General features: G+C 38.6%; 2 protein-coding genes across 3 annotated transcripts in view; one reads left to right on the top strand and one right to left on the bottom strand.

Moving 5' to 3' along the window:
- The window catches only part of ZFP30 (ZFP30 zinc finger protein), a 24,196-nt gene extending 6,832 nt beyond the window's left edge, over positions 1-17,364 (top strand). Inside the window, 5 exon segments of the mRNA XM_073885324.1 lie at positions 6,917-7,043; positions 7,458-7,553; positions 15,961-16,563; positions 16,566-16,912; positions 16,915-17,364. Of these exon segments, the coding sequence (XP_073741425.1) occupies positions 6,917-7,043; positions 7,458-7,553; positions 15,961-16,563; positions 16,566-16,912; positions 16,915-17,178 (1,437 nt within the window). The 3' untranslated portion in view covers positions 17,179-17,364.
- Positions 1-17,865, bottom strand: part of ZNF383 (zinc finger protein 383) — an 82,221-nt gene that overhangs the window by 48,811 nt on the left and 15,545 nt on the right. The window contains exon 1 of one of the 2 annotated variants that reach the window (XM_073885332.1): positions 2,355-2,400. The exons of the other annotated variant lie outside the window; for it this stretch is intronic. The gene's annotated coding sequence lies outside the window, so the exon portion shown is untranslated. Of the gene's footprint in view, positions 1-2,354; positions 2,401-17,865 lie in introns of those variants that run through there. 2 annotated transcript variants of the gene reach the window in all.

Here is a 17,865-nt window from a genome sequence, read left to right as displayed (position 1 = left end):
CCTTTGCTCTACCTGATTAACCCCCTTGTTGCTCATGGCTCCCGACAGCTAAGTGACATGATCCAGTCACAAAAAGACAAATGCTGTATGATTCCACTTATATGAGGTACCTAGAGTAGTCAAATTCATAGAGACAGAAAGTAGATGGTAGATGCTGGAAGATGGGGAAAAGGAGGAATAGAATTTTTATTTAATAAACATAGAGTTTTAGTTTTGCAAGATGAAAAGAGTTATGGAGATTGGTTGTACAACAATGTGATGTATTTAACACTACTGAACTGTACACTTAAAGAGAGTTAAGATGAAAATATTATGTAAATTTTATAACAATTTTAAAAACTCTGTACCTGAATATAGCAGTTTTGTTCATAATAACCCAAATCTGGAAACAATCCAGATATCCTCCGATGATAAGTGATTACAGAGTGGTATAGCCATACCATGGAATATTACTCATCAATAAAATGAAATGATCTATTGATTCACACAACAACTTGTATGAATATATAGAGAATTATACTGAGTGGAAAAAAAAATCATAAAAGATTATCTACTGTGTGATTCCATTTTACATATAACTTTATTTATTTATTAAGATTTTATTTATTTGACAGAGAGAGATGCCCAACAACTGAGCCACCCAGGCGCCGCTATATATAACATTCTTTATTTTTTTAAAATTTTTTAAAGATTTTATTTATTTAATTGACAGAGAGAGAGACAGAGAGAGAGGGAACACAAGCAGGGGGAGTGGGAGAGGGAGAAGCAGGCTTCCCGCCGAGCAGGGAGCCCGATGCGGGGCTGGAGCCCGATGCGGGGCTGGAGCCTGATGCGGGGCTGGAGCCTGATGCGGGGCTCGATCCCAGGACCCTGGGATCATGACCTGAGCCGAAGGCAGTCGCTTAACCAACTGAGCCACCCAGGCACCCCTATATAACATTCTTTAAATGACAAAATGTAGAAATGGAGAACAGAATAGTGGTTACCAGAGATTAAGGAGGAGGTAAAGTTGAGAGGGAAATGAGTATGACTAGGAAAACATGAAGGATCCTTATGGTAATGGGCATGTTTTGTATCTTGACTATATCAAGGTCATATACTTAGACCTTGTGATATTATACTATAATTTTGCAAGATGTTACTATTGATAGAAACTGCATTAAGTATACACAAGATTTCTGTATTCTTTTTTTTTTGAGAGTGAGCACAAGTGGGGTGGGGAGTGCCAAGGGAGAAGGAGAGACTCTCAAGCAGACTGCACTGAGCGCAGAACCCGACAAGGGACTATAGTCTTAACTGGTCAGTCTGGAGTTTTCTGGTCAGCACCAATGAGGTAATCTGCTACATAAGGCAAAGGAAGATGAGGTAATCCTTTCTTTCATTTTCCTTTCCCCTGTCGTCCTATAAATGCCTTCCATTTTGCACAGCTCCTTTGAGCTCCTATTTACTTGTCAGGTGGGATGCTGCCCAATTCATGAATGGTTCTTTGAAAATTAGTAATGGGAAACCTAACTAAAATGGATTCAGGAGGTTTGGGCAGGGACACTCTTGTCCTAGCATTGGTAGTCAATTGCAGACCCAGCAGGAAGATATTGACTTGACCTTGCATGTGGAAACTACTATTCCAGGCAAAGAACAGACTTTCCTTATCCCCAGGGCAACAGCTCAGCCAATGAGAAGCCACCATACTTTGAACTCCCAGTTTACTCCAGTGGACTTTTAACAGCCTTCCCAACTTAACTCTTTTGTCCTTAAAAAAAAGCTCACCACCTCTCCTTTGTCTCCTGGACTTGCCTAAGGGTTTTGCCTTGGCTCGTGATTGTCTTTTATTCCTAAATAAACCTATCTTTTGCTGATAAAATATTCAATAAAGTCAAACAAATCTTCAAATTGACTCAGTTGAATTTTGTGTTGCTTTTTTTTTTTAACAGGGTCTGAAATGCCCAGTGTTTATCATCCACTTGGTTAAGCACAGATCTCAGCCACCATAAAAATGCCTACCCAGGAAATCAACCTCTGAGTACCCCTAGTAAGGCCAAGTCCCATGCCCAGACTTGGTGGAGTACAAAGTCCTTTCCACCAGATTCCTCGTGTTTTCATCTCCAGACCACAGTTTTTCAGATAGCTCTGCAACTTCCCACATCAGGTTCTTTCAGGGACTTTGAGTTTTTTTCTGCATCAATCACACACTCAGGCCGGTGGGCCACACTTGGGAGCCCTCGATCGGATTCTAGACCGAAATTCCTGAAGCGTGGAGACAGGAATTCAGATTCCGCCCGGGCGGCGCCATTTTTTCCGCGCAGTCTGGCTCCAGACTACATTTCCCAGAGGTCCCGCGACCCTACTCAACTTACAGTTTTGAGTTTGTTCCCACGCAAGCTGGACTTTAACCTCCCCGCGGAGAGTAGGGGGAGCCTGTGGTAGGCGTGGCTCTGCTCGGCTTGTTTGGAGCTAACCCTGGAGTGGCTCGAGGTGAGGCAACTTGACCCCTTGGGGAAGCGGAGCGGATGCAAAGCTTCAGGCCGCTGAGCCTGGAGCGGGCTGAGGGGTAGAGGTTGTGGCTGCGGGTGGGTGTGAGTGTGTGACGGTGTGCGGCGCCTGTGACCTTGCGTTTGACAATCATGTCCCCGTGGCGGGTGTATGATTGTGACGTTGTGTGACTGTGTGTGTGTAGGTGCGGGGAGCCCGTGTCTCTGCTGGTATGACTGTGTGTATCCCTGGTGTGGTTCATCTCCGAGAAACCGTGTGTGCGAGTGTGTGGTGCCTACGACAGTACAGGTGTCGTGTGTGTATGCGAGGTGAGTGTGCGATTGTGACCGTGACCGTGGCATTGCGTGTATGGTTATGGAGTGCCTTCGACTGCCACTGTGACTCCAATACTCTGTCCCAGGAGACCCCTGTAACTCAAGACCCATTCTGGTCAGTCCTTCCCTGAGACAGCCTCTTCTGACCTCCCTCCTCTCTTGATGGGAGGAGTGGGACTAAGACAGGGCTTGGGCACCGTTTTTGCCGAAAATTTTAACAAGCAGTCTTAGCGGCAGCCAATTCTGGCTTGAGGTTGAGCAGCCTAGTCTGTGTTGTCTTGGACCATATCAACTTGATTCTGGCTTTAGATCAGGAGAAGTGGGGATGCCTGGGTGGCTCAGTCCATTAAGCGTCTGCCTTCGGCTCAGGTCACGATCCTAGACTCCTAGGATAGAGCCCACATCGGGCTCCCTGCTCTGCGGGAAGCCCGCTTCTCCGTCTGCCACTCCCCCTGCTTGTGCTCTCTCTTTCTCTCTCTGACAAATAAATAAATAAATAAAATCTTTAAAAAAAATTTTCAGGAGAAGTGAAAATATGAAGTAGGTTGTGATGGTGCTTGCAAGTAAGATAATGATGATCAGTGTATTCAAGTGATCTAGAGCAGTAATTATTAAGCTTAGAGCAGTTTCCAGAGTATGAAAATCCCCTTCAAACCGTAAAGTACAACTTCTGCAGCTACTTGATTTTGTGCTTCATCCCCCCACCCCAGTACTTTCCTGAGAATCACAAGGTGGGGGGGAAACATGACCCTCATGCTAAAATAATAATAATAAAAACATTTTTTTAAGTGAAAGACCAGGCCTAAAATCAAAATCTTGGAATGACCTTTAAGGTGATAATATCCAAAAACAACAGTGGGGATATGGTTAAGTTAATCCAGGCCATATCCATGTAATAGAATTTTTTACAATGAATACATATTGTTTTTTTTCGGAGTTTTTTCAGAGTTTGTGTAATTTTTTTAATGTTCTAAAACATGTCGGTGGTATTTGCTTCGGTCACATTGATTTTCTTAATGGCCCATATTCCTGTCACAGGCATGTGTTTACAGCCTATTCATAATTTTCTTACCATATAGGATGCTTCTACCCTATCTCTAATTTTTTTTTCACGAAATAAAAATGACTTTATAGTCTGTTTTTCTGATGACAGTATTACAGACTTAATGAAAAACAATCAGAAACTTGAGATTATAAAGAATCAGATTTAAATTACCTATAATTTCATCATCCAGAAGTACTCATTATTTTCAAGAATGTATTTCCAAATTTTTGCTTGCATGGTTCTATAGTTTAATTGGGTGAGATTACAATACACTTACCTTCTGTTACTTGCCTGCCCCTTCCTCTTCGTGGATAGGCACTATCATAATTAATAATTGTGTTGAATTGTGATCATAATGTATTTTATATATGACATATCAGATATGTCATTTGCAAATATCTTCTCCCATTCCCTGGGTTGCCTTTTAGTTTTGTTGATTGTTTCCCTCGCTGTGCAGAAGCTTTATTTTGATGTAGTCCCAATAGTTTATTTTTGCTTTTATTTCTCTTACCTCAAGAGACCTGTCTGGAAAGATGCTGTTACAACTGATGTCAGAGAAATTACTGCCTGTGGTCTCTCCTAGGATTTTTATGGTTTTAGATCTCAAATTTAGGTCTTTAATTCATTTTGAGTTTGTTTTTATGTAGTAAGAAAGTGGTCCAGTTTCATTCTTTTGCATGTAGCTGTTGAGTTTTCCCAACACCATTTGTTGAAGAGACTGTCTTTTCCCCATTGTATATTCTTCCCTTTTTTGTCAAAGATTAATTTAACAAATTTTAGGAGTGTTTGTTCTAGTTCTGGGAAAAATACTGTTGGTATTTTGATAGGGATTGCATTAAATCTATAAATTGCTTTGGGTAGTATAGACATTTTAACAATATTTGTTCTTCCAATCCATGATATACAGTTGTTCTTGAATGTCATAGACTTTGATGTCTCCTCCCAAAACGGGAAAAATGAAACATGTAGGGAGAGTAAAGGGACTCCGGTCTTATAAATCTGGAGGTCACTTCAGCTGGAGAGGGAGGGGCTTGCAACAAAGAAGGAATTGTAGCACAATAACCTGTTTCTTTGTCTGCATCTCTCTGATCAGAAGCAACAATCCGCAATCAGAGCGGAGATCCCCAATATCTGGAGGACAGGGTCCTTTTCTCTCACCCTGGCTCCTGGAAGCTATGTGCAAGCAACTCTAGGAACACATGCACAGGTGCCTGCCACTTGACTGGGAATGGCCATTGGATATTACTACTTTGCTAAGAGCTGAAATTGACCAAAAGTGACTAGAATTTATTATACAAGCCTTTCTCTGCAAGCCTTCGATAGACTCCAGAGTTTTTGTTTTTTTTAAAAGAGAGAAAGAGCACACACCCAATTGTGGGGTGGGGCGGTGCAGAGGGAGGGGAAGAGAATCTTTTTTTTTTTTTTTTTTAATAAAACCGTTTTTTTTTTTAATTTTTTTTAAAGATTTTATTTATTTATTCATGAGAGAGAGAGAGAGAGAGAGAGAAGCAGAGGGAGAAGCAGGCTCCCAAGGAGCAGGGAGCCCGATGCGGGACTCGATCCCAGGACCCTGGGATCATGACCTGAGTCGAAGGCAGACATTTAACCATCTGAGCCACCCAGGCGCCCGGGGAAGAGAATCTTAATCAGGCTCCACACCCAGCACGGAGACTGACGTCAACAGGGCTCAGTCTCATGACCCAGAGATCATGACCTGAGCCAAAATCAAGAGTAGGATGCTTAATCTACTGAGCCACCCAGGTGCCCCTGACTCCAGAGTTCTAAAAGTTACATCACATTCTGCCAGCACAATTGTCTAGATGAGGAAACAGATTGCTGGTTCTTCCTACTCTGCCATCTCCCAGAATCTGAGATCTTCTATATTTCTTTATTTCAAGAGTGTTCAACGGTACAGTTATAAAAGCTTTTTTTTTTTAAGATTTTATTTATTTATTTGAGAGAGAGAGAATGAGAGAGAGCACATGAGAGGGGTTAGGGTCAGAGGGAGAAGCAGACTCCCTGCTGAGCAGGGAGCCCGATGTGGGACTCGATCCAGGGACTCCAGGATCATGACCTGAGCCGAAGGCAGTTGCCTAACCAACTGAGCCACCCAGGCGTCCTATAAAAGCTTCTTTAAAGGCATTGATAATTTCAACCATCTATGTCATTTTAGCATTTGCATCTATTGGTTGTCTTTGTCCTTACAAGTTGAAGTTTTTCTAGTTCTTTGTATGATGATTTTTTTTTTTTTTTTTTTGCTGTATGTTTGGAAGGCTGTTCATTCAAGGGGCATAACGCTGGTCCTTAGTGTAGGAGACAGCCATTATGTTCTACATTCCCTCATGTGTCCTTTGTGTTTATGTATGTGAGTAGATGGCATGGGCAAGGAGAGTAGGAATAGGAAGGAGAGTGAAAGTGATAGTTTTTTTTTTCATTTTTATTGTAAAATGTAATAGATGCGGAAAACTGCACAATGTAAACATATAGCTTAATGAATTATTGTACGGCCAATACTCTTGTAGTAATGGGAGTCATATTTAACCTGATGATTCAGAGACCTGCTAGCAAGTCTTATTTCTCACTGCCTTTTCTTTTCCTTCCTTGGTTTGTCTTCTCTGAACCAAGCCTGTCTCCAAGGGAAGAGGGAATAAAGCTGAAGAGAGAAGAAAGAAGAGTAGAACTGAATAGTGCTTATGATCCTGAGTCATGACTGAGGTTATTGGTGTTTTCTCTCTCTTCAGGATTACAATAATTTCTTTCCATGCCATTATATTAGATTTCCTTATCCTGAAACTTTCTTTCACACTGAGCCCCATCCAGGAGTCTGGTTCCAAGCTTCTCCTTTCCAACAGTGGTGGGACACATAGTCCAGAGCCTTGCTCCATACCATTCTCTTCTTTTTACACCTTTACATACTCATTCAATGAATCAGTTGGCAACCTTGTGCTCAGTCTTTTAATAGGAGCACTTCCCTCAAGGAACCAGGAAGTCATCCCTCATCAGATTTGAGGTTTAGTGAAGTAGAGATATATGAATTTCATAAATAATATATAACTTTGTTTTTCAGCAAGCAGTGATGTTCAGAGATGTGGCTGTAGACTTCTCACAGGAGGAGTGGGAATTTCAGGACTTGAAGCAGAGGAACTTGTACAGAGATGTGATGTTGGAGAACTACAGCCACTTGGTCTCATTGGGTAAGGATGCTCCCCCCAACCCCCAGTAATTAAGATTCCGCTTTATATACAGACCTGTGTATAGACAACTTTTGTATATGCATATAGGATAGTTTTTTTTTTTAATTTACACAACAGTACATAAAAGTAGTTGATACTGAAAAAAACTCTTCTACCTAGAATGCCTCCATCCTCTGCTGTAAATTTTCTGGATGCCATTCTGACTTTCTGCTTCTGAACAGAGCAATTTGAACTTTGTAGAACTGGAAATGGGCAGTCCTTTTGTACTGTGGCTAAAGCTTCATCTTCCCCACCCTTTAGACAATCTTGACATATTTCTCTGAGTTTTCCACTTCTTTACCAAGGAATTGGGTCTGAAGTTTGGATATCCTTGGCATAACTAAGTCCTATTTCCATTTTTGTTGTTGTCAACAGGACTCTCTCTTTCTAAACCAACTTTGATTTCCTTTTTGGAACAAGATAATGAGCCTTGGATTGTTGAGAAAGAGTCACCAAAAAGCCTATACCCAGGTAGGTGAGGGAAACTTAGAGAGGGGGAAGCTGCTGCAGGAATAGACCACCTGCTCAGTGAGATGATAGCCCTTAGGCAAGACTGTCCAGAATGTTCTTCAAAGAGGGAGGTGTCCTCTTTTTTTCCCCAGTGACAAGTGTTCTGGCTATAATTTAGATCCAGTTATTTCCCTGTTCCTCTTTCTCTTTTGGTCTTGTATAGTTTCTCCATCTTCTGATGTATGTATTCTTTTCTCTAAATATTACTCATATTATTTTAGCTACTTTCCAGTAATCTGCCCCCCTTTCTTTACTAGTTTCTCTCTCTTCTTTTGAAAGATTTTACTTATTCAAGAGAGAAACAGAAAGAGCATGAGCAAGGGGAGGAGCAGAGAGAGAGAGAGGGAGAGGGACAAAGCAGACTCCCCACTGAGCCAGGAGCCCAATGTGGGGTTCAATCCCAGGACCCTGAGGTCATGACCTGAGCTGAAGTCAGATGCTTAACTGACTAAGCTACCCAGGTGCCCCTACTAGTTTCTCTTTGATTCAATGTTTTATTTATTCATTTTTTAATTTCTCAGATTATAGAATATGTTCATTTTTCTATTGTGGTAGGAAAAAACAACATACATAACAATTTGCCGTCTTAACCATTTTTAAGTGTTCAGTATAGAATTAATTATGCATATAAGTTGTCCAACAGAGCTATAGAATTTTTTCATCTTGCAAAATTGAAACTCTATACTCATTAACAGTCACTCCCTTTCCCCTCCTCCTTATCACCTGGCAACCATTTTACTGTCCGTTTCTAAGAGTTTGACTGCTTTAGATATCTCATATAAGTGGAATCATGCACTCTTTGTCTTTTTGTGACTGGGTTATTTCACTTCACATAATGTCCTCAAGGTTCATCCATATGAAGGTTGTAGCATATGACAGGTTTCCTTTTTAAGGCCAAATAATATTCCATTGTATGTATATACCATATTTTCTTTATCCATTCTATTGTCAGGACATTAGGTTACTTCTACTTCTTGGCTATTGTGAATAATGTTGCAATGAACATGGGTGTGCAAATATCTCTTCAAAATCCTGTTTTCAATTCTTTTGGATATATACCCAGAAGTGGAATTGCTGGATCATATGGTACCTCTATTTTAATATTTTGAGAAACCTCTATATTGTTTTCCATAGTGGCTGCACCATATAACATTCCCACCCACAGTGCATGAGGGTTTCAATTTCTCTACATCTTGTCAACACTCATTATTTTCTGTTCTCTTTTTGATAGTGGCCATCCTAATGAATATGAGGTTGATATCTTGTTATGGTTTTGTTTTGCATTTCCCTGATGATTAGTGATACCTTTTCATGTGCTTGTTAGCCATTTGTATTTCTTTTTTGGAGAAATGTCTATTCAAGTCCTTTGCCCACTTTTAAATCAGATTGGGTTTTTTTTTTAATTGTTGTTGAGTTGTAGGGATTCTTTGTGTATTCTGGATATTGACTCCTTACCAGGTATATGGTTAGTAAATATTTCTCCCATTCCGTGACTGCCTTTTCACTCTCTGGACTGTTTCCTTTGTTGTGATATTTTTAAGTTTGATGTAGTCCAATCTTTGTGTTTTTACTTTTGGTGTCATATCCAGGAAATCATTGCCAAATGCAATGTCATGAAGCTTTCCCCCTATGCTTTCTTCTAGGAGTTTTAAGTTTCAGGTTTTATCTTTAGGACTTTAGTCCATTCTTAGTTTATTTTTGTGTATGGTATAAGGTAAGGATCCACCTTCATTCTTTTGCATGTGGATATCCAGTTTTCCCAGCACCATTTGTTGAAGAGACTGTCCTTTCCCTGTTGGGTAGCTGTGACATCCTTGTTGAAAATCATTTGATGATATATGTAACTCATTTATTTATTTTTGCTAGCCTACTTATCTTTTTAAGTTTTTATTTAAATTCCAGTTAGTTGGGAGGGAGGCAAGATGGCAGTAGAGTAGGGGACCTCATTTCATCTGGTCCCTTGAATTTAGCTAGATAACTATCAAAGCATTCTGAACATCCGTGAATTCAGCCTGAGATATAAATTCCAGTTAGTTAACATACAGCGTAATGTTAGTTTGAGATGTACAATTTAGTGATGCAACACTTCCATACAATACCCAGTGCTCATCACAACAAGTGCACCCTTTAGTCCCCATCACATATTTAACCCACTCCTCCACCTGCCTCCCCTCTGGTAACCATCAGTTTGTTCTCTATAATTAGGAGTTGGAAATGGCTAAAACTAACAACACAAGAAACAACAGGTGTTGGTGAGGATGTGGAAAAAGGGGAACACTTTTGCACTGTCGGTGGCAATGCAAACTGGTACAGCCACTCTGGAAAACAGTATGGAGGCTCCTCAAAAAGTTAAAAATAGAACTACCATATGATCCAGCAATTGCACTACTGGGTATTTACAAAAATACTAATTCTAAGGGATACATGCACCCTGACATTTATAGCAGTATTATCTACAACAGCCAAATTATGGAAAGAGCCCAAATGTCCATGAGCTGATGAATGGTTAAAGATATGGTATATATAAATAATAGAATATTACTCAGCCATAAAAAGGATGAAATCTAGCCTACTTACTTTTGAAGTTAAAGTGCCAAAAATTTGGGGGTGCCTGGGTGGCTCAGATGGTTAAGCATCTGCCTTCGGCTCAGGTCATGATCCTGGGGTCCTGGGATCGAGCCCCACATCAGGCTCCTGGCTCAGCGGGGAGCCTGCTTCTCCCTCTCCCTCTGCCTCTCCCCCTGCTCATGCTCTCTCTCTCTCTCTCTCTCTCTGTATCTGTGTGTCTCAAATGAATAAATAAAATCTTTAAAAAAAAGGTGCCAAAAATTTGTCAAATGCAGAGAAAGCCATTTAAAGAATTAGATTAAGAAGTTGGAGAGTGTCCCTCTCATCTACCCCTTAAACATATCCCCTGCCTCCTCTTCATTAGTATTTACTGGTTTGCTAATTTGTACATTAATACTTTACCAGATGATTAAAAAAAGTTCCTAAGTAATTTACTGTATAATAAGGGAACCACAAATAACTTCCAAAAGGTACAGAGAAATCAAAAGAAAGTGAGGCTTAAAGATGTAGCCATGGGATTTATCAAAGTGGAGCCAGTAGGTGGAATGTGGGAGTGAGGAGACCGTCAGAGATTGCAAATAAAGCCTCATTGTATGTGCTGAGGAAGAGGAGGTAAAGTAGAACTTAGATATGAAGGCTGAGGATTAGGAGAGTGCAGGGCCAGAAAACCAAGGCCTAATTATCAAAAAGGTCAGCAGTGGCACATATCTGTGAAAACAGGAGGATAAAGAGCCACCAAAGGCTGTTGCATTTTACGTGTCGTCTTCAAGGACCTTAAAGGTTCATTGAGCAGAAGTGAGATTACAAACGAAAGGCACCAAATAATTATTCTTCATTTGAAATGTGAGGGATAAAGAATAAATAGTTTTTCTTTATTAAAAAAAATACATTTCTGAGATCTTAGGGGCATGTTTCAAATATTTTAGTCATAATATATTGTGAAGTTAAATGAAGCATATATTTGTTTAAATATGATATTGAAGGGCATCTGGGTGGTTCAGTTGGTTAAGCGTCTACCTTTGGTTCAGGTCATGATCTCTGGGTCCTGGGATTGAGTTCCACATTGGACTCCCTGCTCAGTGGGGAGTTTGCTTCTCCCTCTACCCCTCCCCCCCGCTTGTGATCTCTCACTCTCTCAAATAAATAAAACTTTTTTTATTTAAAGATTTTTATTTATTGAGAGAGAGAGAGAATGGTAGAGAGAGAGCATGAGAGGGAAGAAGGTCAGAGGGAGAGACAGACTCCCCGCTGAGCAGGGAGCCCGACGTGGGACTCGATCCCAGGACTCCAGGATCATGACCTGAGCGAAAGGCAGCCGCCCAACCAACTGAACCATCCAGGCACCCTAAATAAATAAAACTTTAAAAAAATAAAAAATAAATATGATATTGAGCATTTTATAAACTTTATGTATGTAGGAAAAGAGGGAATAGAAGTCACATTTTTCTTGCTTAAAGAAAATTTGCAATTTGGTAGAAGTAAATCTTGTTGTTTTTGGAAATACTATATAGCACTATTCTTTTTAACTTTAAAAGTTTATAAATATTGGGTTGCCTGGGTGGCTCAATCAGTTGAGCGTTGGACTCTTGGTTTCGGCTCAGGTCATGATCTCAGGGTCGTGGGATCAAGCCCCATGTTGGGCTCTGCACTCAGCACGGAGTCTGCTTGAGATTCTCTCCCTCCCTGTCCCCCTCAAAATAAATAAATAAATCTTTTAAAAAGGTTTATAAATATTTAGTAAAATATAAGAAAATGCAAACTTGTATCAACTAGAGAAAATCACAGGATTGCACCGTGCAAACTGCACTGTATCATGGATAAGTTTCCTTATTTGTAAACATGAATCTGGATCACAATTTTTAGTTTCTTAGTATTCTGTCATATGGACTTTTTCAGGTACTTAACCAAAATCCCAATGATAAATATGGAGATTATCTTTAAAAATTTGCTATTAAAAATACAGCTTTACCACTTCACAGCTACTAAGATGGCTATAATTGTTAGCAAGGATGTGGAGAAGCTAGAACCCTCATACACTGCTGGTGGGAATGTAAGGTGGGGCAGCTATTCTGTTTGACAGTTTCTCAAAAGGTTAAACATAGAGTTACCATTTTACCCAGGAATTATACTCCTAGGTATTTACACAAGAAAATCAAATGTCCCCAGAAAAACTTGTACATGACTGTTCATTTCAGCATTATTCACAATAGCCAAAAAATAGAAACAACTCAAATGTACATTAGCTGATGAACAGAAAAATAAAATATGATATAGCCATACAATGTAATATTATTTGTCACTAGAAAGGAGTGAAGTACTAATATACACCACAATATGGATGACCCTTGAAAACATATGTTAAGTAAAAGAAGCCAGACACAGAAGACTATATATTGTATGATTCCATTTATATAAAATGTCCAGAACAGGCAAGTCTGTAGAGATACAAAGTAGATTAGTTGTTGCCTAGGGCTGGTGAGATTGGGGGCAATGGGAAGTTACTGCTGAAGGATATAGCTTTCTTTTCAAGATGATGAAAATGTTCTAAACTTGACTGTGGTGATGGTTGCACAACTGTGTAAATATACTAAAAATCACTGAATTATGTTCTCTAAATGAGTGAATTGTATGGAGTGTAATTTGTATCTCAATAAAGCTGTTAGAAAAGAACATGACCTCCATTACTCTCTTAATTATACCCTTCTCTGATTTTTAAAAATTATTTTTAATTACAAAAGGTATATATACATACATTCTTCCTTTCTAAAAACAGGTATTACATTGATTGATTGGCCATCTATATGTCTTCTTTGGAAAAATGTCTATTTAGGTCCTCTGCCCATTTTTTAATCGTTTTTAATCGTTTGTGGGGATTTTTGGTGTTGAATTGTATGTTGTTTAAAGATTTTTTTTTTTAATTTGAGAGAGAGCAGAGTGAGCGAGAGAGAACACAGTGGGGGGAGGGGCGGAGGAAGAGGGAGAAGCAGTCTCCGCACTGAGCAGGGAGCCCAATGCGGGACTCCATCCCATGACCCTGGGATCATGACCTGAGCCAAAGGTGGACGCTTAACTGACTGAACCACCCAGATTCCCCATCCACCAATCTACTTTCTATTCGTATGAGTTCAGCTTTTTAGATTTCACATATAAATGAGATCACTTTCTCTGTATGACTTATTTCACTATGCATAATGCCCTCAAGGTTCATCCATGTTGTCACAAATGGCAGGATTTCCTTCTTTTTTATGGCTGAATATAAACACCACCTTTTCTTTATCCATTCATGTGTCAGGGGACACATAAGTTGTTCCATGTCTTGGCTATTGCAACTAATGCTACAATGAACATGGGGGTACAGATATCTCTTCAAGATAGTGATTTCATTTCCTTTGGATACATACTCAGAAGTAGGATGATTGGATCATATAGCAGTTCAATTTTTAATTATTTGAGGAACCTCAATACTGTTTTCCGCAGTGGTTGTAATAATTTACATTCCCACCAACATTGTACAAGGGTTCCCTTTTCTCCACATCCTGGCCAGCACTTATTGCCTGTCATTTTGATAATAGCCATTCTGTCAGGCATGAGGTGATATCTCATTGTGGTTTTGATTTGCATGTCCCTAATGATTAGTGATGTTGAGTACATTTTCATGGACTCAGCCATTTGTACGTCTTCTTTGGAAAAAATGTCTAGTCAGGTCCTTTTCCCATTTCTTAATCACACTATTTTTTTGCTGTTGAGTTGTATGCGTTCCTTATATGTTTCAGATATTAAACCCTTATCAGATACATGGTTTGCAAATATTTTCTCCCTATATGAGAAATCATTTATGCTTGGGATTATCAGCAGTGGACATTAAGAGAAGAGAAAAAAAATCAAAGACCTATTTAAGAGCTAGGCAAGATTTTCTGAATGTTGAAGAAGTTGATGCTAGAATAATGTTTACCCTTTGGCCTATGCTTCTCAGCCTGGCACTACTCTGATGTCTTCAAAATAGTTTGCCTTATCCAATTTCATCATTTTTGTGAAAATATTTTTTCCTTATTACAATTAACACTTATTAAAATAGCATTTATTTTTTAGGGACTTTACCCAAATTATTCTCTTCTTTTTATTATAGAAATTTTCAAATATTTGCAAAAGTAAAGAGAATAATACAATAATGTACCTATCACCGAGCTTCAGACAGTTTCCATTATTTTCCCAATCTCACCCTAAATTACTCTTAATTTTAGCAATTACCTTATGTTAGGTGTTACTATCATTTTACAGATATGGAAGTGGGACTTAGAGATTGTAAGTAATTCTTCCAATGACACAATTCTTGTAATTAACAGAGCCGAGACTTGAAATCCAGTCTCTGTGATACAGTTCCTTGGATCTTCCCTCTACACCACTTTGCATTTTATTCTGTCATGCTATCTGAAGGTTGCTTTCACTTCAGACTGTCAGTGGCTATTGCCATCGGTGAGTCTACTTGTTTCTTTTCCTTGGTGAGCATCTTTACATGCCAAGCAAATTAATGGTATTTTACACAGTCTCTACTCTAGATATAAAAACTACCTCCTTGTCATCTGCTCATAGCAGACTCATTGAGCCCTTTGAACTTTCCCCAGGATATTTTCCACTTTGAAATGCCATCGTCTTGCTTCATCAACTAACACCCAACACTCTTTTTATTACAGAATTTCTGGCTTACTAGCCACCAAGACACCCTTTGTCCTGTTGGCGGGTGTCCTCTAGTTTCCCCACATCAGCAAATCTATATGTTCATAATCACATGAAACTTAAGTTATATAATTTTGCTATAATGCATAGAACATCATAAAGATTCTTTTAAAATAATGATTATGGAACCTAATTGTTTTCCCTATTAACTTCCTGATATTTTCCTATATCCCCATTCTAATTCCTTTTCCTTAACCCTCACCATTCAATAGTTACTTATTGGACACCTGTTATATGTGTGTGTGTGTGTGTGTATATATATATATATGATAGATATTGTGCTAAAAAGCTGATTAGATAATAGTGAAACAAACATGGTGCCTTCCAATAGGAATCTTATAGCATAGAAATGTAGAAAATGAGAAAATGAGAAAAATAAATGAGGGAAAAATTATGAAGATTATGGTTAATCATCCCGGACTAGAATAAGATTTGGTGTTGTCTGACGCTGTTTGAGAGGAGGGATTTTCAGTGTTATTTGTAATTATATTTACACTGAGAGCAGAAGGATGAGAAGGGGCCAGCCATACAAAGACAGTACCTGCCAGAACAGCAATGCAAATCACGCTAATGTAGAAAAGTTTTTTATCTGCTTTTGGAACAGAGCATAGTGAACTGGGGAAGAGCATGGTTCAGTGATATGTTAGCTAGGGCCAGCTCATGACATCACCTTAGGGTTAATGTTAAGTTATTCAAATGTTATACTAAGTGCAAAAGAAAACCTTAGTGATTTTCCACTTTCAGATTACATCAGAATCACTAGAGATCTTTCTTAAAGTCAAGGCCTGTTCCTGTAGATTTTGATTCAATTGCTTTGAAGTGATACTTCTACCATTTGTATTTTTAACAAGCTTACCAGTAATTCTGATCTGAAGCAACATTTTAGAAACAATTAACCTGCTTCTTTAATCACCTTCTTTGTCCACCTTCACCTTCCATGGTTATATTTGAGATCTTTCCAAGCCATCAATTTCTTATAAGTATTGTGTTAATATCCCTATTTCAGAAATTTTGTTCTTCCAGGAACTGGAAAAAATGCATGTTTTCTTTCTCTCTCACTGCTCAGATGTGAAATCCCAATGTGCAACAAAGGAGTTATCATCAAAGGATGACAATTATGAAATGAAGTTATCTCAAAGGAAGAAAATGGAAAGACTTACAAGCCATGACTTTGGATGTTCCATTTTTCAAGATGATTGGAAGTATAATCATCATTTTCAGACAGAACAGAGAAATCAAGAAGAATATCTTAAAGCTGTGACAGTCACCCATGAAAATATGCAAAGTCTCAGTCAACGAATATCCTATAGTCTACATCAGATATATCATACTGGGCAAAAACCCTATGAATGCAGAGAATGTGGGAAAGTCTTCAATTACCACTCGCTGCTAATTCACCATGGGAGAAATCACACCAAAGAAAAATGCTATGAATGTAAGGATTGTGGAAAGGCTTTTAGCAGTTGCTCAAAATTTACTGGACATCAGAGAATTCATAATGGAGAAAAACTCTATGAATGTAATGAGTGTGGGAAAGCTTTCCACCACCCCTCAAATCTCATTCGACATCAGAGAATTCATAGTGGAGAAAGACCCTATGAATGTAAAGAATGTGGAAAGGCTTTTAGTCGTGGCTCACACCTTACTCTACACCAGAGAATTCATACTGGAGAAAACCCTATGAATGCAAAGAATGTAGAAAAGCTTTCAGTTACCACTCATCCCTCATTCGACATGAAAAAACACATACTAAAGAAAAACACTATGAATGTAAAGAATGTGGGAAGGCTTTTAGCAACAGCTCAGTTCTTACGGGACATCAGAGATTTCACAGTGGAGAAAGACCCTATGAATGTGGGGAATGTGGGAAAGCCTTCCATCACCACTCAATCCTTATTCAACATCAGAGAATTCACACTGGAGAAAGACCCTATGAATGTAACAATTGTAATAAAGCCTTCCATTATCATTCAGATCTTACCGGACATCAAAAAATTCATTCCAGAGCAAAACTCTTTTAGAGTGTAAGGAATGTAGACAGTCCTTTAGTCATAACAGAGAACTTTCACACCATCAACGAATTCATACTGGTGAAAAACTTTATGAATGTAAGGAATGTGGCAAATCTTTTGGTCAAGGAGCACAACTTATTCATCATCAGATAATTCACACTGGTGAGAAACCCTATGAATGTAAGGAGTGTGGGAAGGCCTTTATCCGTGGTTTGTGTCTTACTAGACATGAGAAAATTCATATTAGAGAAAGAAAATCTCTAGTATTGTAATGAATATAGACAATCCTTTGCTTCTAAGTAATCTCTTATGGGACATCAGATAATTACTAGATGAGAACTCTGAATGCAGCAAGTATAGGAAGGTCTTTTGCTTTATTTTATAATTTGCATCAGAGAATTCATGCAGGAGAAAGGTCACATGAATGTAATATATAATAAATTTTTATTTATCTTAATTCTTACTTACCATGTCAATGATTTATATTAGCATGAAATTATACTCATGTAAATAATGTGGAAAACTTAGTTTGTACTTTATTGTAATTAGTGGATTTATGATAAAGACAGTCTCTTTAATGAATGTAACAAATGTAGGAAACCATTACAAAGATTTTACTTAACTTTAGGGCATTATAAAAACATTCTTTAATATGAAAAATATGGGGAAGTCATCGGTAACCACTTATCTTTTATTGAACATAAAAAAAAAGCCACCCCACTTTGACAGAAAGGCAGTAGAATGATAAATCAAGTAAAAAAGTTGAGCTAAAACAAAATACACTATTAACTTGGTAATTTAAGGAAGAAACTAAAAGTTCAAAATATAGAATCTTTAGTAGTGAATGATATTGAGAGTACTACATATCAAATGCTGTGTAATGTGACCCAAAGCTGTACTGATAGAAAAATGTATATCCTTTGATACATGCATATAATTTAATAAACAGAAAAATAAAC

This window comes from Callorhinus ursinus, unplaced genomic scaffold, assembly GCF_003265705.2.
Source record: "Callorhinus ursinus isolate GAN/ISIS: 27379988/994484 unplaced genomic scaffold, GSC_fseal_2.0 scaffold61, whole genome shotgun sequence".
In the NCBI taxonomy this organism is placed as follows: domain Eukaryota; kingdom Metazoa; phylum Chordata; class Mammalia; order Carnivora; family Otariidae; genus Callorhinus; species Callorhinus ursinus.
Note: the sequence above shows the minus strand (reverse complement) of the source record. Positions and strands in the feature narration are given on the sequence as shown.